This window comes from Dromiciops gliroides, chromosome 5 (genome assembly GCF_019393635.1).
Source record: "Dromiciops gliroides isolate mDroGli1 chromosome 5, mDroGli1.pri, whole genome shotgun sequence".
Lineage (NCBI taxonomy): Eukaryota > Metazoa > Chordata > Mammalia > Microbiotheria > Microbiotheriidae > Dromiciops > Dromiciops gliroides.
In genome coordinates this window covers 59,943,058-59,965,239 of record NC_057865.1, presented here as the reverse complement: position 1 = coordinate 59,965,239, position 22,182 = coordinate 59,943,058, and the positions used below count along the sequence as shown (strand labels likewise).

The following is a 22,182-nucleotide window of genomic DNA, read 5'->3' as shown; positions in this document are numbered from 1 at the left end:
TCTTGGTGGAACAGTGGGTAGGCCAATGTCACTGGATCAAAGAATATGAGTCAAAGGGGAAGGTGTAAGAAGACTGGAAACGTAGAAGTAGGACTAGGTGTCGTCCCTACAGTTAGAGGATTTTATAGTTGATCATGGAGGTGATAGGAAGCCAATGAGTTCATTTAGCAGGAGGGTGACAAAGGCAGACGTGGACTGTACTTTAGTAGCTGAAATCACTTTCAGGGCTGAATGAAGAATGGATTGGAATTCAGAAAGACTGGATGCTATTGCTATTGCAATAGTCCACTTGTGAGGTGGTGAAGTCTGACCTAAAGTTGTAGCAGTGTCAGAGGAGAGAAGGGGCTTATATAGCCTGGGGCAAATTAGCCACTCATCCACGTGGATTACTTTTTCTCTTAGGTTAAGGAGTTTAAATAAGTCGAAAAAAGTTATTAAATAAAATCGTAACAGCTCCATATAAGAAAAATCCAAACATTCAAGCAGAAATTTAAATCTGTCCTGTTTTAAATTCTATGCATTTCTAGCTCATCTACAACATCTCCCCTTTCCCAGTATGGAATGCCTTACAGACATCTATACATATCAGTCATGATTGATCATGGGTTTTATATAAAGGAAAACACTTTTAACATATAAATTAAATTAAAAGTTATAATGAACTTGAACAGACAACACTTGGGATTAAGATATCCACTGTTTGCTGGTAAGAATAAAACAGATGAGAAAGGGTTCCATCAGCCTCTCACAGAGAAATACTACCATCATACTACCATACCATAGGGTTCATGCAATAAACAGTGGAAGAAGCAAGGCAGACCCCAGATACATTGACCTTCATAATTCCCCAGGCCCCAAACCCACCATTACACTGCAACTGCTGTTTCTTTTTAACCAACCTCTTTCCTGCTAGCTCCATGCATGCTGCCTCCCCCACCATCTGAATGCCCTCCTTGCTCTTTTCAAGAGGTCTCACAGATCATGATAGCCATAGCACCTTCCAGGGCCATTCATGACTGGGATTTCTAGTGAAGACTCAAAGCCTTACCCCCCTAGCAGGGAGGCCGGTTCAGAGCCTCCTTGTGTACACATCTTTCTCTTCTCAACTCCTTCCTTATTGTGGGGGTTCCCCTCATTTCTGTTTTCAACTGTCTTTACTGTGTACGTTTTTCCATAGGAATATCATACACTCTTTGTGTCTTCATGAACTACTTTTATACAGATAATACAATTCTGCAAACATTTATTAAGTACTAACTTAATTCCCAAATGCAGGTCTTTAACTCCATCCTCTCTTCTGAGTTCCAGACTCTCATCTTCAATTGCTTAGACAATTGCTTAGAAGCAAAGCTTCTTTAAAAAAAAAAAAAAAGCTTCTTAAGTCACGTAACTGAATGTGAGGGCCAAGAAAAATTTGGCGGTAAATGTTTGATTTATATCCCTATTTTATATACCTATATACCCAGGATTGCATAAAAATTTCTTGGGCAAAAAGGGGTCACAAGTGGAAAAATTTTAAGAAGCCCCATCTAGATAACTATCAGGATCATTTCTTACACCTGAAATGTCTTCCTTCCCCATCTTCTCCTGTTGAATCCCTACCACTACTCTAAGATCCAACTCAAATACTACCTTCCTCTTGATATTTCAGCCTCAAGTAATGGTCTTCTTTATCTTTATATATAATTTGTTTCGAACTTCTCTGGAGCACTTACCATGATTAAGTGTGTGTGTGTGTGTGTGTGTGTGTGTGTGTATTGTAGCCCCCTTTACCTCTGCAAGGGCAAGAATCAGATCTTGCTCAACTCCTCCAATGTTGAAGACAGCACTTGGCAAATAGTAAAAATATAATAAATGTGTGTCGGATGATGAGCTTCAGATCTCAAACTTTGGGAAAAGTGAAAGAAATGCTGCAGTTCTTGAGTAGGCTTCTTTCACAGTGGAAATGCAAATAGAGCAGACATAAATAATGCCATTCACAAAGAAGTGGCACATTCTACAAGGAGGTGAAGAATGAAACCACCCCCAGCCTAAGAATCTGGAGTCAGAGAATCTATTCCTCAGGCAGAATTATGAGAGGCAAATTTGGTCTTAAGCTCCCCCAGCCATTCATTCTCTGCCTGTTTCCTGGCTTTTATCACCACCATCACCCTTCCAATGGGTCAGCTTCTTTGTGTTTTCTTTAAGCCTCCTCCATTGAAATCTGTTCTATGAATTGAATATGATAAATTAATTTACTCTATTAGGGGTTCCCTAATTGAAAAGAGACTATGGATAAGCATTTTGATCTTAGATTAGACCCTTCCCTAGAAATGTAGGGAAAATATCTTCCACCAGTGAACATTCACTTGACTCTAGTAGCTTCATAATCAGATGTGTTCTGGTTACATAAACAAGGACATAAGTAATTTTGCCATAAACCCTATGGTATAGTGAATAGAGGGCTAGCCTCCAGGTCAGGAAGGATTTAAGGCTTGTCTCTGCCCCATACTAGCTGTGTGACCCTGGGCAAGTCACTTAATCTCTTCAATTGATTAACACCAAAAGCAACTGACAAATTGTTGATCTGCATTGATGGAGGGAATTCCCTGCACCAATTAATTTACATGTCTAGTTAAAAAAAAATTAATAAAGCAGAATGCTTGCTGGCTGTTTGTCTATTTTCCTAGATGTATACCCATTTACAAAAACTCTCTCCCTTGCCTGTAAATGGCATTCTAGATAAAAGGCACCCATTCTGGAGAATACTTCTGTATGAGTCAATCACTGTTTTCTATCTTATTGTTAAAAAGTATGGTTAAAACAAAACCAGAAAATTGAACTAATAAGTAAAACTAGGAGCTAATTTTCTTAGGGGAAAACAAAATGCATAACCATTGGTTAATTTGATTTAAAAAAAGAAAACCAAATTACCAGTATCAAAAAATAAAAAGGGTGACTGCACCACCAATGAAGACGAAATTAAAGCAATTATTAAGAGCTATTTTGCCCAATTATATGCCAGTAAAACTGACAATCTAAGTGAAATGGATGAATATTTACGAAAATATAAATTGCCCAGATTAACAGAAGAGGAAATAGAATACTTAAATAACACTATCTTAGAAAAAGAAATTGAACAAGCCATCATCAATGAGCTTCCTAAGAAAAAAATCCCCAGGACCACATGGATTTACAGACAAGTTCTACCAAACGTTTAAGAAGCAATTAATACCAATGCTACAAAAACTATTTTAATAGGTAAAGAAGGAATCTACCAAATTCCTTTTATGACACAAATATGATTTTGATACCTAAACCGGGGAGAACAAAAGCAAAGGAAGAAAACTATAGGCAATTTACCTAATAAATATTAATGCAAAAATTTTAAATACAACACTAGCAAGGAGATTATAGCAATATATCACAAAAAATCAGGTGGGATTTATACCAGGAATTCAGGGCTGATTCAATATTAGGAAAACTGTGAGCATAATTAACCATATCAATATCAAAACCAACAAAAATCATATGGTTATCTCAATAGATACAGAAAAGGCTTTTGACAAAACACAACACTCATTCCTATTTAAAACAACAACACTAGAAAGCATAGGAATTAATGGAGCTTTCCTTTAAATGATGAATAGTATCTATATAAAACCAACAGCAAGCATTATCTGTAATGGGGATAAGCTAGAAGCCTTTCCAATAAGTTCAGGTATGAAGTAAGAATTCACAATTATTCACAACTACTCAATATTGTGTTAGAATTCTAGCTATAGCAATAAAACAAGAAAAAGAAATTGGAGGGATTAGAATAGGCAATGAGGAAACAAAATACCACTTTTTTTGTAGATGATATGATGGTATGCTTAGAGAATCCTAGATAATCAACTAAAAACTTTTTGAAACAACAACTTTAGCAAGTTATAGGATACAAAATAAACTCACATAAATCATCAGCATTTCTATATATTATCAAAACACACAGCAAGAAAAGATAAAAAGAGAAACTCCATTTAAAATAACTGCAGACATTATCTGCGAAGACAAACCCAGGGACTATATGAACACAATTTTAAAACACTTTTCACACAAATAAAGTCAGATCTCAATAAATGGAGAAATATTAATTGCTCATGGGCAGGCTGAGCCAATATAATAAAAATGACAATGCTATTAAATTAATTTGCTTATTCAGTGCCATGCCAATCTACCAATGAATTATTTTGTAGATCTAAAAAAATTAATAAGATTCATCTGCAAGAAAAAAAAGGTCAAGAATATCAAGGGAATAAAAGAGAAAAACAAAAGGAAGATATTCTACCAGTACCAAATTGTAAATTATTGCAAAATCGTAATCATCAAACCAATCTGGTATGGGCTAAGAAATAGAGTGGTGGATCAGTGGAATACATCAGGTATTTGATACACAGTAGTAAATGACCATGATAATCTATTGCTTGATAAACCCAAAGATTCAAGCTTTGAGGGCAAGAACTCTCCATTTAACAAAAATTTCCAGGAAAACTGGAAGGCAGAATGGCAGAAATTAGTCATAGACCAGTACTGTATTCCAAAATAAGGTAAAAATGGGTAAATGATATAAAGGGTAATATCATAAGTAAATTATAGAAGCATGGGAAATTTTCATGTAAGGGAAGAGTTAATGATTGAACAAGAGGAAGAGAAGATCACAGGAAGTAAAATGGATAATTACGATTATATGACATCAAAAAAGGTTTTGTATCCCCCTCCCCCAAAAAACAAACTAATGTAGCCTTCTTTGGAATTCAAATTTTTTTTAAATGAATGTTTTAAATAGTGTGAAAATTAAGAATGCTACCTCTAAAAAATAATTTTAAAGTATTGCTCCCTCTTCTGTGAATGTTTAGAGAAGAAATGCTTTTTGTCTGCTTGTTTTCTTTTTTATTTAGTGTCAAATACTATAAATACATTAGGATTTTTTATTTTAACCATTCAAATGAGAATAAATTTTAAAATATTTCTTTTCTCTAAGTAAGTTGTATATTTTAATTAAGTAGTTTGCATAATTGGATTATTTTTTAACAAATAGAGCAATTACAAACTGGACCCATTTTTTAATTGTTTGGGAATTATAACCTTTCCCTCATTTTTATCTAATTTGCATTTCTGTATTGATGTGAGACAGTGATTGAAAATGTTCAGACTCCCTAGTCTGGCAAAAGTCCTGCCCAATATAGATCTAATCAACCTTTTTGATCTCACCTCATTGCACCTCCCTTATGTATAGATTGTGCTACAGTCCTAGTACACTCCTGTCCTCTGTATACATATCTGTTTTTTCTTTGTCTCTAACAATATTTCTCAATTTCTGACATCCTTACATCATTCTCTGCTTGAAATGTTCTCTCCTTTCCCTACCTGTCAAAATCCTTTATTTCAAGGTCTGACTCAAGTTTCACTTCTTTCATGAAGTCCTAGCTGATCCATGTTACAAGAAGTTATTTCCCGTATGATGGTGTTTACCACACCATATTAATATTTCTTATAAGTTTATCATATTCTATTTTGCATCATATTTTATACCCCTTAAAAAATGGCAAAATTTTATTCAAATTGTTGTTAGGGCAACAAGGTGGCACAGTGGATAAAGTGTTGGGCCTAGAGTCAGGGAAATTAATCTTCCCAAGTTCAAATCTGGCCTCAAACATTTACTAGCTATATGACCCTAAGCAAGTCACTTAACCCTGTTTGCCTCAGTTTCCTCATCTATAAAATGAGCTGGAGAAAGAAATGGAAAAACACTCCAGTATTCTTTGCAAGAAAACCCCAAACAGGTCATGAAGAGTCAGACTGACTAAAAATGACTGATCAACAACAAGAACGGTAGGTGGCAAAATCTTTAAGAGGAGAGATTATATCATATTTGTCATTGTAGCTCTTCTCATATCGTTTATTCTGGCTTATGGATGTTAAATAAATGTAGAATCCACTTTTAAGTGCTTGACAACTATATCTGAGCTGGTTGTGACAATTGAAAAAGCTAAAAAATTTGCATGTAAGAGTTGATTTTAATCAGGTCAAAATCTACCACAAAATGCATAACCAAGGTGATAATACTTTGATATCAAAAATGAAGGTCAATGGTGTTGTTTTGTTAGTGTCATTATAATGAAATTGGCAAATAATTTAGTTCAACAAGTGCTTCTTTTCTGGTCTTTGTAATTGCAGTAGTGGTCATCTTTCACACTAATTAAAAAATCACATAAAAGAAAGAACTAAGAGGAAGGATACCTCTTTTCTTTGTCAGGGAGAGAAGAAAATTTATTCAACATAATATTCATTCAATTTCAGTATCTCATCAACTCCCTAAAAAATCAAACCTTGAAGAAAAATATCAATTTCTTTTGTTCCCCATGAAATATGAAATATCAAGCAATGAGAAACACTTCTTATCAAGTGAATTTTTAAATAAATATACAGTGAAATTAAGTGGAAAATACTGCTAAAGCAAACTGTTTTTGTTAATTTCTTCAAAACTTCTTTTTAAGGATGCCAGACAATTTTATGAGGAATATAAAGAAACAAAACTGAAGGAAAAAGAAGATGCCTTGGCTAGAGCTGAACTTGAAACACTTCAAAGTGAGTTTTAACAAATGTCTTATTATGTGAACAATATCATGTAAAGTCCTCAAAAACAATCCACTTAAATAGTATAAAAACATAATTTTATTGGCTTTTTTATATCACATAAATGCAAAGAAACAAAATGTCCATCCTGCCTTACCTGACCCTAATTATGGTCACTTTTTTGTTTGTTTTGTGTGGGGGTGGGGGGGCAATGGGGGTTAAGTGACTTGCCCAGGGTCACACAGCTAGTAAGTGTCAAGTGTCTGAGGCTGGATTTAAATTCAGATATTCCTGAATCCAGGGCCAGTGCTTTATCCACTGCGCCACCTAGCTGTGCCCCCCCCCCCCTTTTTTTTTAATTCAATTTTATTGCATCTTCTATTTTGTGTTCTCTCCTTGTCTCATCCTCCCCTACCTATTGAGAAGGCAAGGGGAAAAAAAACTATTACAAATATGTATAGTCGTGTAAAACAAATTCCTGCATTAGCCATCCCCTCCCCCACACTCCCCCCAAAAGAAGGAAAACAAGTTTCAGTTTGTACTCCAAATCCATGAGCTTTCTATCTAGAGGTAGATAGCATGTTCATCATGAGTCCATTGAAATTATGGGTTATCTTTGTGTTGATTAGAATGACTAAGTCTTTCATAGGTGGTTATCTTTACAGTATTGTTGTTATTGTATCAATTGTTTTCCTGGTTCTACTCACCTCACTCTGGATCAGTTCATACAGGTCTCCCAGGTGTTTCTAAAATTATCCCCCTCATGATTTCTTATAGCAGCATTGTATTCCGTCATATCCATATATTATAACTTGTTCAACCATTCTTTAATTGATGGGCAGCTTCTCTGTTTCTAATTAGTTGCTACCATAAAAAGAGCTGCTATAAATATATTTTGTGCATATGGGTCCATTCCCTCTTTCTTTGATCTTTTTTGGGGTATAGACTTAGTAGGAGTATCTCTGGGTCAGAGAGTACGCACAGTTTAATAACTTTCGGGGCATAGTTCCAGATTGCTTTCTAGAAGAGTTGAACTAATTCACAGCTCTCCCAACAAATCATTAGCGCGCCTGTTTTCCCACAGCCTCTCCAGCATTTGTCATTTTCCTTTTTTCTTTTCACCTTAGCCTATGAGATTGGATGTGAGGTGGTACCTCAGAACTGTTTTAACTTGCATTTCTCAAATATTAGTGATTTAGATCATTTTCTATGGTTATGGATACCTTGGATTTTTCAATTTAAGTCACTTTCCCCCAAGTTTGTAAAAATTGAGAATGTCATTAGTAACTGAAATGCCCCCAATATTCTAACTGGAAGAGGGTTGTGCTTTTGTAATCTCTCAAATCCAGGTGGCTGGTCCAATTTTTTTTTTTAGGGCAATGAGGGTTAAGTGACTTACCCAGGGTCACACAGCTAGTGTCAAGTGTCTGAGGCTGGACTTGAACTCAAGTCTTCCTGAATGCAGGGCTGGTGCTTTATCCACTGTGCCACCTAGCTGCCCCCTTACTGGTGCAAAATTTCTGATAGTCCTTGAATGCTCTTGATCCGTCTCGTAATGATTCACAAAGTCTCAGACCCTGAAGATCCCACAGAGGCCTTCCAGGCCAACCTGTACCTCTGCAATATCCCAAGCCAAGTTTCTTCATCAGACCTTTGACTGAAGAACTCAGATGAGATCAATCCATTACCTCCCATGGCAGCGCATTTTTGAAGACTCTTATTGTTAGTCTCTTTTCCCCCTTTGCAGCTAGGGCCTCTGGGGCTCAGCAGGGCAAACCTACCCTCTTTTCCAAAAGGCAGTTCTGCCACTGAAGCACATGAAGACAGCTATAGCATCTCCCCTCCTCTGTCTTCTCCTATACAGACTGAACATCCTCCTTTCTTTAAAGTGAGCTGCATAGAGCACACGCCTGAGACCTTTCACCATGCTCATTGCATTCCTCTGGAGGCTTTCCCACAGTTGTGATCTGACCAGAACCGTCCAGCTGGAGCATCCCATCCCGCTTTCTAGTCTTCGGACACTATTGTTCTCTCAACACAACCTAAAATCACAACAGCATTTTTGGCTGCTACTTCACACTGAAACACCCAAATGTTTTTCAGAGACCTTTTTAGACCTGCCTTCCCTGCCCCTTCTTGGCAAGGCTAATTTATTTGAACCCAAGTATAAAACTTAACACTAATTTCTTTTATATTTTTTTTAATGTTTGGCCCAACATTCTAGTCTCCTCCCCTTGACCATGCCTTTGCTCACACTTATGCCTGAAATATATCCTCCACCATCACCTTTATCTACTGAATTCTTACCTACCTTTTAAAGCCTAAGTAACCATTAAGGTTCTCTTCTGTCCCTTGAAAGTAACAACTTTTTCCCTTGCTCTTTACATAGCACTTTGTTTTGCAACCCTTTGATGCAATTATCTTGTATTAATTGTCATAACTGGGGGCAGCTAGGTGGTGCAGTGGATAGAGCACCAGCCCTGGAGTCAGGAGTACCTCAGACACTTAACACTTACTAGCTGTGTGACCCTGGGCAAGTCACTTAACCCCAATTGCCTCATTTAAAAAAAAAAAAATGTCATAATTACCTGTGTCTGTTATCTCACTAGGAGACAGTTAAGTTCAACGAAGGCAGGGTTTTTTCTTACCTAAATTTTGTATCTCCCCAAATTCCTAGCACAGAGTACCTTACAACAGGAACTTAAGCAGTTTTTGAATTTGATTAATTTTTGAGTTATCATCTCCTTGTATCTGCCTCCTATCCTGAGATAATCTATTGATCTGTGGGGACTGGTCCTATGATTTCATGGTTACAGAGAATCCGGGGTGAGGAAACTCCACCTTCTCTGAAACTTAAAGTCTTAGGGAGTTAGCTGCCCAGAAAAGAGGTATCAGATATATGGCCGATGCTGCCTCCAACACTACCAGAATATCATTGGGAAATATTTAACAAAATAAATAAAAATACAATAGAAGATAGATAATGTTCACATATGGGTTTTCTACGCATCTACCAGAGATCCTTAAGTAAAGTTTAGTGGCCTTTGTTTCTATTTGAGCTTGATACCACTGGCCTAAAGCACTGAGAATTTGTTGACTTCAAGTGACTTGCCCAAGGTCATACAGCCAGCCTACATGAGTGATGAGACTTGAATCCCTGTCTTCTTGCTCTAAAGATGGTTCTCTACTATGACGTGCTGCCTGTATCTACAGAAAATGTGTGTGCGCACATATATAGAATAATTATATAATAAACACAAAATAGTTAAATATAAGGTCTTTAGGGATACAGAGCACTAGAAATGGGGCAGGAGAGTAAGAATCAGGAAAATCTTCTTGGGGAAGAAGGTTTTGCTTGAGCTGAAACTTATGTAAGTAATTCTCGCAGGAGGAGGTAAGAAGGGAGTATGTTACAGGTCTAGGAAACAACCAACAGAAATTCACAAAGCTGAGAAATGGAGTGCTGCATCTGAGAAAGAGAAAGAAGGCGAGTTTGTCTGAGCTACTGAGTTTGATAAGGGAAGCAACCTTTGATGAGGCTGGGAAGATAGGAACAGGGCCAGGTCACAAATGGCTTTCAAAGCCACACAGAGGATGTTATGTTTGATTCTAGAGGCAAAAGGGAACCAGTCTCCAGCTACGACCACAGCAGTTTGACCATAGATCTTCAGGACATATGTATATCGCATAAATGATTATGCAGGCATGAACTTTCAGAGTTGTTCTCTGATGAGCCATGAAACAGGTTTCTCTTGTTGCCCAGCTTGTTCTGAACGAAAAATTCCCATCCACTGCTACCTCTCAGGAAGATGAGGTTCTCTTCAGTTTCTTATTTTCAGATTCATGGCTGGTCATCCCTACTCTCTTGTGGCTATGGTCATTTAACAGACAGAAGGACAGGCAGACACACACTCAGAAATATAAGATAAAAGGCTCTTTAGCACTTAAGGAGAAGCACCAAGAACATACTGGAGAGGAATTACTGCAAGACTCCCATTCAGCAGATAGGAAATTATTAAAATGAGCTTCCTTCCTTGGTTATCAAGTGCTAATTGCTTTGGCATTCTTCCTGACATTCTGAGATCAAATCTGTGAGTAAAAGGGACACACAGAACACTTAATGTTTTCTCTGTCCCCAGTAATATTACTTTAAATGTGTTTATGTCTTACCTACTGTACTTGACACTGTGGGGAAATTTTTTAAATTATATAAGAAAATTTAAAATTAAAACCTGCCCTCCAGAGATATATATTCTAGTTCAGGCACACAAAATACACACATGAAAACAGTTATAAAACAATGTCATTGGACAGAAATAAGATACTAAAGATTAAAATAAGATACTAAATAACATAATATTCTACTTAAGAAATGATACTATAGTCACACCTACTATATAGCCTTGGGAAAGAATGTTCTTGACACCAAAGTCCTTGGCACTGTCAAATGGTTCAACTTCAGAAATGTATGTGGGTCTTATCAATAGAGCTGACATTAAAAAAGATGAATTACCATCTGCTTTGCTGCTCTACCCAAAGGACCACTAGGCCTTTCCATCTAACTTGAAGCTGAAATTTCCTATGTGAGTGTTGTCTCTCCCTAGTCAAACATGAGTTCCATGGGAGCAGGGACTATCTTAGCTCTTAATACAATCCTTTTGCACAAAATATTTAATAAATAATTTTTCATTCATTTGAGATTGAGTATAGAATTTCCAAAGGTTGGGCAGGGCTTAAGAAATAGGGACAAGAAAGGTGACCACTACCTTCATGGTTCCAAAGTAGACAGTGGAGTTTGTTGCAGAGACAATGGCCAACTTGAAGTCAGGGGACATGGTTTCTTAGCTAACTACATGAAAGCCTTAATAATTTTAATTATACTGAGTGAGTCTTTTAATATTTAAAACATAGCTTAGCATAAATTGCTATTTTTCCAAATAACTACATTGCATAGAAATATTTTAGACTTTGTACAAAGTGATCAGCGAGTGTGTTATCATAAAAGAACCCTGGGGGCAGCTAGGTGGCATAGTGGATAAAGCACCAGCCCTGGATTCAGTAGGACCTGAGTTCAAATCTGGCCTCAGACACTTGACACTTAACTAGCTGTGTGACCCTGGGCAAGTCACTTAACCCTCGTTGCCCTGCAAAAATAAAAATAAAAGAACCCTGGACACCTGGATTTGCTCTCCACTCTCATGGAACATACTTCTTCCTCACTGCTACCTTATAGAACCCCTGGCTTCCTTCAGAGCTCAGCTCATCTGCCACCTTCTACATGAATCTTTTCTTCATGGCGCAGGTGCTAGTGACTCCTTTCCAAAAAAAAAAAAATGCCTTTTATTTCTTTTTTATATTATTTATGTATATTTATATGTGTCCACATTTTTTCCCTTGGTAGAACATAGGCTTCTAAGGGTAAGGATGGTTTTATTTTGTCTTTGTTTCCAAAACACCCAGCATAGAACTTACCATAGACGGCACTTAATATATGTTAGGATGAGTATGCCACAAACTATCTGTGTGACCAGTAACTTCATCTGTCTAGGTCAGGCCTTTCTCATCTGTAAAATGGGTGTGTGGCACTGCACTAGAATCTATTCTCCTTGTGAGTTTCATCATTCTACATCTGTTAATGAATAATAAAGCTTGTTCTTCGTTGCTGCATTAATACACACTTAATATTAAGAGATGTGGAAGAAGTCTCCTAGCACGTCTGAGAATTTACAGGACAAGATGAGAAGGTTTAGAGAAGCTGTGAATGGTTTTACTGACTGCTAGGAGGTCATAAATCTACTGATGTATTTTTTTTTTTGAGGGGTGATGAGGGTTAAGTGACTTGCCCAGGGTCACGCAGCTAATAAGTGTCAAGTGTCTGAGGCCGGATTTAAACTCAGGACCCCCTGGATCCAGGACTGGTACTCTATCCACTGCCCACCTAGCTGCCCCATACTGACGTATTCTTTAAAGGAAAAGGGGAAAAATAGTCATTTTTCTCTAAGCTGAGCAAGGGAGACAAAAAATCTAAATTCCATTGAAAAGCTAGTGTTATTTATTTATAATCTCTTCCCTGCTCAGCAGAATTTATCCTTTTTATTCCTTTTCCTTTGAAAACTTGTTTAGGAGCCTTTTGCTATGCCAATGCTCACTCTTCCAGTTACAGGGTAGAGCATATTCTGTCAGTGTTTCTATATAGGAACTTTTTTTTTGTTTTGGCGGGACAATAAGGGTTAAGTGACTGGCCCAGGGTCACACAGCTAGTAAGTGTCAAGTGTCTGAAGCTGGCTTTGAACTCAGGTCCTCCTGAATCCTGGACCAGTGCTTTATCCACGGCACCACCTAGCTACCCCCTCCTTATAGGAACTTAAATACTCATAATACCGTACAACACTTATAAATAGGAATTAAAACCATTTGTGACAATACAAAAAATAACTATCCCCTTAACTTAATGACACTTTCCAAAAATTGTGGTCACTTTAAAAAATTGTTCAAAAGATTTACCCCCTTAAAAAATTCCAGCTATTTTGTTTAAATCTTTTCTTGCTAAAAAACATTCATTTTGCAAAAAAAAAAAAAATAAGAAGAAATTCATAATATTTGGATCTATACCAGTTGTTCCAATACAAATGTATTCTTTTATCTCTTCTAGACATGTTATTTTGCCCCAAGATTGGGAACCCACTTAAAAATTATATTAATTATCTGAAAAACTTAGAACCAGCTAATTTAAAGGTTGTTAACCAGTAATTCCGGGCATTAGGACCTAGAGTAAAATGTGTCCTCAGAGACAGATTGTTGAGAAACAAACAAGCAACAAAAAAAAAACCCCCAACCTGGTGCTTACCTTTGGATACCTATTAGGGCTTTAGAAGACCAAGGAGGGCTTTTTCATCTCCAATTTCTGAGATCCATTGTATATTTAAAGAAGGTGATAGGATTCAGTGTTAAGGATATTAAAGAGCAGACACATTCACTGTTAATAATGTCAAAAACTGTCGTGTGTTTGGGCTTTTTAAAAATTTAGTCTCCAATGGTTACATGCAAAGAATCTTTTAATTAATTTTGTTAACTTCATTATGGTGTTCTGCATTGTATACTTTAGAATTAATATATAAAGGCCGAAAATCCCCCAGTGTGCATTTCATTTGCCCCCATCCTTCTTAATTTTAAAGACCATCATTGGAATACTGAGTTCATAATAACATTTCCATCTCCTTAATTGAGTAAATGCATCTCATGCAGATTAGCAATAGCTGTTTTATGCTGCCTGTTTTTCATGACCTAATTGCTAATCTGCCCTCATGTCTGTCTGCTTCACTGCTGAGATTGTGTAATATTCTCTGAGGGTTGAACCAGAACTGTGTAGAGGGAATTCCATATAATTTGCAAATTGGGGAAAATGCAGCATGAAGGTCTTATTCAAATTATGGGTTTTTTGCTAAAGAGGACAAAAGGTGTGAAAAAGGTAATTTCTTGAAAAGTAAATATTATCCTTTTGGGAAATTTTTATGCCAAAATTTTGTTGATGTCTGCTCAGAAAATATTTTGGCATTCTTTATGTCTTTGTCTTGAATTTTTTTTTCATTTTTATGGTCTAAATTTAAATTATGAATACCTATTAAGATGAAACTTTTATATTAGCCTAAATATTTATAAAAGTACAGTTTTTTGAGTTTCCTAATTCATTTTCCTTCCATAGTAGAAAGGAAAATAGGCAAATCTTTGTATGATAGGCACTAGTTGGCTCTGTAATTTTTTTCCTAACCCTCATCAGTGTTGTCTGAGCTGTCTTCCTGGCCTAACAAAGTCTTGAAATACGGTTTAAAAACCCAGGCCAAACATCCAGTTTCTATTTTGTAGGTAATTTGTTTTCCCAGAAATAGGTCATTTCTTTCTACTTTTCCCCACTAAATTTTACCTACAGTAATAGCTGAACATGTTCCTCCAGGGACAATCCTAACTTGGGTTTCAATATGCTTTACTTTTAGTAAAGGGTTAGAAACTTTTCTCCATCTGTGGTCTTCCAGTTTTGTGCCAGATACATGGTCAGAGAGTAATGCTAGTCCACAAGGCAAAATCCAATAAAAGACAATCTGTGCTTTAACTCGCTTGAATCACGGTTATGATAGAAATAGTAGATGGCAAATAGCAACTGAATTGCTTATGACTGTTAATTCATTGTATCAATGAAGTGTAATAACATCCTAGGCTATGTGTTATTATCAAACTAGGTAATTTCAAAAGACTACAGTTTGGGGACATTGTTGCAAATATGAATTTGTAGTTTGACACTCCCAATCGTGTTGTCTTTGGGGATGATTCTAGGATCATTGCTATATTTTTCTTGGCTTTATTGGTTCGTGTTCAGGATGCTAACCTTTTGTCCTAATGATGAGTGACCTTTTTAAATTGCCAAGCTTTATACTATATTGTGTTTCAGTAGTAGAAAAAATAAATTCTAAAGCATGCCTGCATGGGTGAAATGCAATAACTGAAGAAGTGCAACTTCTAATTAAGAGAAACCACCTTTGAATAACTCTGGGTGCTTGATTGCAAGTTCTGATCCTGAGCCCCTTCTAGGTATCCCTCAAAAGAGACATCCTCTCTGGCTCTTCTCCAGGCCTGGAACCCTTTCCCTCCTCTATTCCAACTAGTGATTGATTGATTGATTGATTGATTGATTGATTAGGTGAGTGAGTGAGTGAGTGAGTGAGTGAGTGAGTGAGGTGATACACCAGAGGTATCATACACACAGCTCACAATAGTTCCGGGTGCAGCCAGAACCAGATTAAAAAGTAATTGGGGGGCAGCTAGGTTGGTACAGTGGATAGAGCACTGGCCCTGGAGTCAGGAGGACCTGAGTTCAAATCCCACCTCAGACACTTGACACTTACTAGCTGTGTGACCCTGGGCAAGTCATTTAACCCCAGTTGCCTAACCCCGCCCCAAAAAAAAGGTAATTGGGAAATAATTTACAAAATAAACCAAAATACAGTAAAACATAGATATCCATATGTAGTTTTCTAAGTCAACATGTGACCCATAGGGATCCTTATTATGGTTTAGTGGTCACCATTTCTATTTGATTTTGACACCAGGGCCTTACACCACTTCTTATTTGTAGGTTATCATTGAAAATATGGAGCCAACTGCTGTGCCTGCCACATGGATCTCCATCGCCCTTTATGTTATGTGTCACTTTGATTCCTCAGAGACTATAACATTCCAAGATTTATAATCATACATTGCTAGGAGAGCATGTATGTAAAAATAGAGGGTTTTGTAGCTGGAGGAGGAGCTTAAGATTTTTCAAAGTAATGCACAGTCTCTTAAATGCACTCAAACTTGATCTCTTCCTCTTTTAGTTACGGTCCCAAATCCAAGCCCATCAGCTATGCTTGTCTCAGATGATGGGCATCCACCATTCAACTCAAATGGACTAATTATCTAATAGCATCTCACTGTATGGACAGTGGACTTTTACCTTTTCCTCTTAGCGGAGTAGTTGAAAATTAATATAAAACTAGAAGAGAGAATAAGAAAAAGATACCTGAATTTGACCTATTTAAGTAGCTTAGCTCTTAGCAAAATGATTAGCACAAAGTAAGCACTTAATAAATGTTCAGTGACTTACTGACTATTGACATTTGAAAAGAGGGAGATGGATGAATGCTGGCATATAAATACTAATCATAACAATTTCTTGAAGAAGTTTAACTGACATAAATCAGTAATCATAATGAGTCCCAAATAGCCCAGAAATTGCCTCAGCCATTAAATACTTGATCTCTGGGGAGCAGCTAGGTGGTACAGTAGATAAAGCACCGGTCCTGGATTCAGGAGGACCTGAGTTCAAATCCGGCCTGAGACACTTGACACTTACTAGCTGTGTGACCCTAGGCAAGTCACTTAACCCCCATTGCCCCGCAAAAAAACAACAGCAAAAATAAATACTTGATCTCTTTTCTATGCAGAGAGAGATGGAAACCAATGGCAATTCTAGTTTATAACACAACTCATTTGTAAAATGTTCTAGAGAAGAGTGGTGGAAGAAGAGTGGTGGCAAACAGCATCACTTCATAAAACAATAATCAATAAGCATTTGTTAAGTATTTGTTGTGTGCCAGGCTCAGTGTTAGGCACTGAGAATGCAAAGACAAATTGAAAATTGATTCCCCCAAAGAAAAACAAGTTGTAAAAGTTGGGTTAGAATTATGTGATGATCAGCTGTGATAGACTTTGCTTTTCCCAGCAATACCATGACCCAAGACATTTCCAAAGGACTCGTCAAGGGAAATGCTCTCCACATCCAGAAAAAGAACTGTGGAATCTGAATGCAGATCGAAGCAGACTATTTTTACTTTTTCTTTTTTTTTTTTCTATCTTGGGGTTATTTCCCTTTTGTTCTGATTCTTCTTTCACAACATGACCAATGTGGAAATGTGTTTAATGTGATTATGCACATATATAACCTATATCAGATTGCTTGCTGTCTTGGAGGGGGGGAGGGAAGGGAGGGAGAAAGAACAATTTGGAACTCAAAATCTTATAAAAACAAATGTTGAAGACTAGCCTTACATGTAACTGAAAAACTAAAATAATATTAAGGGAAAAAAACAAGGTTTGATTAGAGACCAAACAAAGCAAAATTATCCCAAATGCATTTATGGATTAAATTGCGAGGTTGATGATAGGGGAAAAAATGTAAAAGTTGTATAAAAGTTTACTTTCTGTAAAAAGTTCTGTAAAGATTGTTATAAAACCTTTTTTTTTTTTTTACTATCAAGGATAGTAAAACAACCACATTGAATTCTAATACCATAGCCCCAGATTGCCACATGAAGAAATAGAAACAGTAGTCAAGAAAACAGAAATGGTAAAAGCAGCCACACAGAGTAGGTTGCTTTAAAGGTAACAGGTATTAGGAAATATTTCTCAATCTCCTTTGCTGGGTTATTATCTCCTTCACACCTCCTAACTGTTAGTGTTCCTCAGGATCTTACCCTGGGTCCTCTTCTCTTTCCCCTTTATTCATTCTCTCCTCTTCTCAGCTTCCATGAGTTTAACTGTCATCTTTTCCAAATAACTCCACGAGCTCTATACCCAGCACGAACCTCACCCCTGAGCTTTAGTCCCACATCATCATTTGCCTACTAGACATTTCAAACTAGATGTCCTATGGACATCATAAGCACAATCCATCTAAAACTGAACTGATTCTATTTCCCTTATATTCTTTCTTCTTCCAAGGCTTCTGTTTCTGTTGAAGGCGCCATCGACTGTATAATGTCTTAGATTTTTTTTATTCTCCCACATCAGTTGCCAGATTTTTACCATATCTGTCTTCACAATCCATCACATATCTAACCTTTTCTCTCCACTCACAGTTTGCCATCTTATTTCAGACCCTTATCACCTCTCAGGTTATTGCAACACCCTCCTACTTTGTCTCCCTGCCTCAAAACCTATGACTCCATTCTATCCTAAATACTGCTGTCAAAGTAATTTTTCTGAAATGGAAATCTGACCATTTACCTCCCCTATTTAACCAACTCCAGTGGCTTCCTATCGCCTCTAATATAAAATTTAGACTGTTTCGTTTAGCTTTTAGAGACCTATACTTTCATCATTAGCTTTATTATACATTATTCCTTTTGAGTAAAATAGTCTTAATTTTTAATACGCTAACATATAGTCATAATCATTGACTACCACCAGTTATTTAATTGTCATTTTATACCTATAAAAATTGTTTTTATGTCCTTCATATGTCTTACTAGCTTAATTTCCAGATAATTTGTTTTGTTGTCACCTCAAACATAATTTTTCTTCCTAACTCTTTCTCCTGTATTTTATTAGTAACATTTCAAAAGGTTGATAATTTTTTTGAAATTTATTTTATATCTCACTAATTTAAGAATGTTATTAATTTTAGTTAATTTTCTTGAGCTCTCTCATATCTGAATAACATAATTGGACCTCTTCTTTGACGACACTTATTCTTTAATTTATTGTCTTTATCTTAATGTCATAACCTTTCTAGCATTACCCCTAATGATAGTGGAAACATTGGATATTCTTGTTTTATCCCTGATATTTCTGGGATAACTTTCAGTATTTCTGTATTGCAAATAATACCATACCTTGTGTTTTTATTCATTTTTAGGCTTTGTCTTTTGGTGCTTTTGATCATATTAATGAAAGCTTTTATTCCAATGGTGTTTTTTTTTTAGCATTTTAGTCCTAAAACATTATTTTTAAAAGTTTTTCCACATTTATTGATGTAGTCATGAGATTTGAGGAATTTTTTATCATGATTTATATTTATTGCTTTCTTGGTATTGAACTATCCTTATATTCCTGTTGAAATCTAACTTGATCAGAGTAAAAGTAATGTTTAATTCATTTCTATATCTCTCTTGGCTCTTTGCATTTAATAATTTTCCATCAATATCCATTAATGATAGTCATATATAGATTCTGTTTCTGATTTATCTCTCCTTAGTTGAGGAATTAAATCCATATTAGTCTCTGAGAAGGAATCTGGCAAGGTGCCATCATGTTCTTTTTTTTTTCCCCATAAAAATATTTTATTATACAATCACATTAAACATATTTCTGCATTCATGCTGTGCTAGAAGAATCAGAGCAAAAAGGAAAAACCTCAAAAAAAGAAAAACAAACAAAAAATAGAGATAGTATGGTTCAGTCTGCATCTAGATTCCATAGTTCTTTTTTTTCTGTGTTTGGAGAGCATTTTCCATCATGAGTCCTTTGGAACTATCTTGGACCCTTTTATTGCAGAGAAGAGTCAAATCTATCACAGTTGATCAACACACAATGTTGTTGATACTGCATCACATTCTATTTTGATCAATACTTTATATAGCATAAGACTTTTTTTTTAAATGTTTGATAGAATTCACCTATAACTACATCTGAATCAGGCATTTTTTTTTCTTTTAGGACTACCATTAATATCTTACTCCATTTCTTGTTTGGAAATCGATTCTGTATTTTCTCTTGTTTATATGAGTTTTTTATAATTTTATAAATATCCATTTAAGTTTTATGTTTTGTTGATTTTAAATGGCTTAATCATTTCTGAGAATTTTCTTTATTTCTGCTTCATTTATTGTGAATTTCTTATTTCATTGGTTAATTTGCTTTTCCTTTCTTCCTATTAAAAAAGATGTTATTTAACAATTTATTATATTGGTCTCTTTTTTAAATCTAGTTTTATTTACCATCTCAGTATTCTTTTTCTTAATAAACGTGGTCTTAGAGAATATATGTGAATACATTCTTTGCTCATCTCATTAGAAGTATGAGGATACTATGGTTGTATATACAGAAAGGGTCATCGTTGTTGATTGGTTTTACTAAACTTATATGTATGTTTGATGTAAGGGAAAGAGAAATTGGGAGAGTGGGAATAGGTTCAGGAATGAATGTGATATAAAAGCAAAAGATCAATAAAAGAAAAACTTTTAAATGATTTTGTTCTCAATTTTGTTTTTTCTTTAATTTTCAAAATTTTTATTTTACGGCTATGGATTTTTAACTTGTTTTTTCTCTTTTTTCAAATTCAAGACTCATTTCATTGGTTTTCTCTTTCTTTCATTTAGTGTGTTCAGAGATATATTTTTCTCTGAGGGAGTAGCTGAGTTTTTAAAAAGCAGAAATGGCAAGGCAACAGTAAAAGTATATTTACACGTATGTGTATATTTAATATACATATACTTACATTTATACATACATATATGAGACAAACAGAAACTGCATTCTCTTTAAAGGCACCATAAACAATGAAAAGAAATATGAAATATATATGTGTAACACATGAACATATACACTAAATTGTATTATATATGCATATTTCAGGAAAAGCTAAATGAATTACAGGACAATAATTGTTTATTATTTCAACATGTTTCTTTGAGACATTAGACAGATATAACAAACAAGAAATTAAGGATCAGAAAAGAATATTAGAAAAAATAGCTGACTTTTCTTTTTCTTTTCTTTTTTTTGGGGGGTGTGTGTGAGGCAATGGGGGTTAAGTGACTTGCCCAGGGTCACACAGCTAGTAAGTGTTAAGTGTCTGAGGCCGGATTTGAACTCAGGTACTCCTGACTCCAGGGCCGGTCCACTGCGCCACCTAACTGCCCCTGATAGACTTTTAGTAATTAATTAATGGGAATCTAAGAAGAATATCTATTTCTTAACATCATTTATATCTTTGCACAAATTTCTTGGTTGTAAGACTCTATCTTTTGAAAAGTACCTATTTATACAAAAATATTTATAGCAGTTCTTTTTGTGGTAGCTAAGAAGTAGAAATCAAAGGAATGTCCATCAGTTGGGAAATAGCTAAATAGGCTGCGGTACATGATTGTAATGAAATATTGTGCTATAAGAAATGACAAGCAGGATGATTTCAGAAAGACCTGGAAAGACTTATATGAACTGATGTATAAAGAAGTGAGCAGGACCAGAAGAATATTGTACACAGTGACAGCAAGATTGTTCAATGAAAAACTGTGAAACACTTAACTATTCTCAACAATACAATAATCCAAAACAATCCCAAAGGACTAACGATGAAGTATACTATCCACCTCTAAAGAAAGAATTGGTATTGATTGAACAGACTGAAGCATGCTATTTTTAACTTTCTTCTTTTCTTTTATTGAAGTTTTCTTATACAAAATGACTAATGTGATAATGTTTTACATAATTGCACATGTGTAACCTATGATCTGATTGCTTACTGCTTCAGGGAAGAGGGAGGGAAGGAGGGATAGAATGTGGAACTCAAAACTTTAAAAATGCTCATTATTTTCTTCAAAAAAGCCTCTGTCTTTTGCCTTTAGGAATATTATGTAACAATCTCTTCTCTTTTTTGTCATAAAAGCTGCCAGCTTGTATATTCCTAACTGTAGTTTTTTCTTTGATGTAGAAGTATTGGATTTTTGTTTTTTAAATTCCTAGAAATTTTCCTTTTGGGGTTTCTTTTAGGAAGTGATTGTTAGGGGGCAGCTAGGTGGCACAGTGGATAAAGCACTGGCCCTGGATTCAGGAGGACCTGAGTTCAAATCCAGCTTCAGACACTTGACACTTACTAGCTGTGTGACCCTGGGCAAGTCACTTAAGTCACTTAACCCTCATTGTCCCTCCCCAAAAAAAAAAAAAAAGGAAGTGATTAGTGGATTCTTGCCAACTAATTTTAATAGATCCAGACAGTTTTCATCTATAATTTCTTGAAATATAGTGTCCAGGCTTTTTAAGCATTGTTTTCAGGGAATCTAATGATTCTTAAATTATCTTTGATCTATTTTCTAGGTCACTTGTTTTTGGTAGTACAGATCTTACATTTTCTTCTATTTTTTTCACTCTTTTCATTTTATTCTAATATTTCATGCTGTCTTATGGAGGCACTGATTTTCAGTTGATTTTTTTTTCTTAAAGAGAGTTCAATATTGCTAAGATTTGCCACTTTCTGTTCTAAACTATTTGTTCTGCCTCTAATTCTTTCATCCAGAGCCTTTCTTTCGTATCTCTTAATTTATTCTAGCCACT

At 35.7% G+C, this 22,182-nt stretch overlaps 1 protein-coding gene across 1 annotated transcript in view; it reads left to right on the top strand.

Moving 5' to 3' along the window:
• Positions 1–22,182, top strand: part of DNAJC1 (DnaJ heat shock protein family (Hsp40) member C1) — a 264,938-nt gene that overhangs the window by 128,562 nt on the left and 114,194 nt on the right. Inside the window, exon 7 of the mRNA XM_043968912.1 lies at positions 6,519–6,609. Coding sequence (XP_043824847.1) covers positions 6,519–6,609 — 91 coding nt within the window. The remainder of the gene's footprint in view (positions 1–6,518; positions 6,610–22,182) is intronic.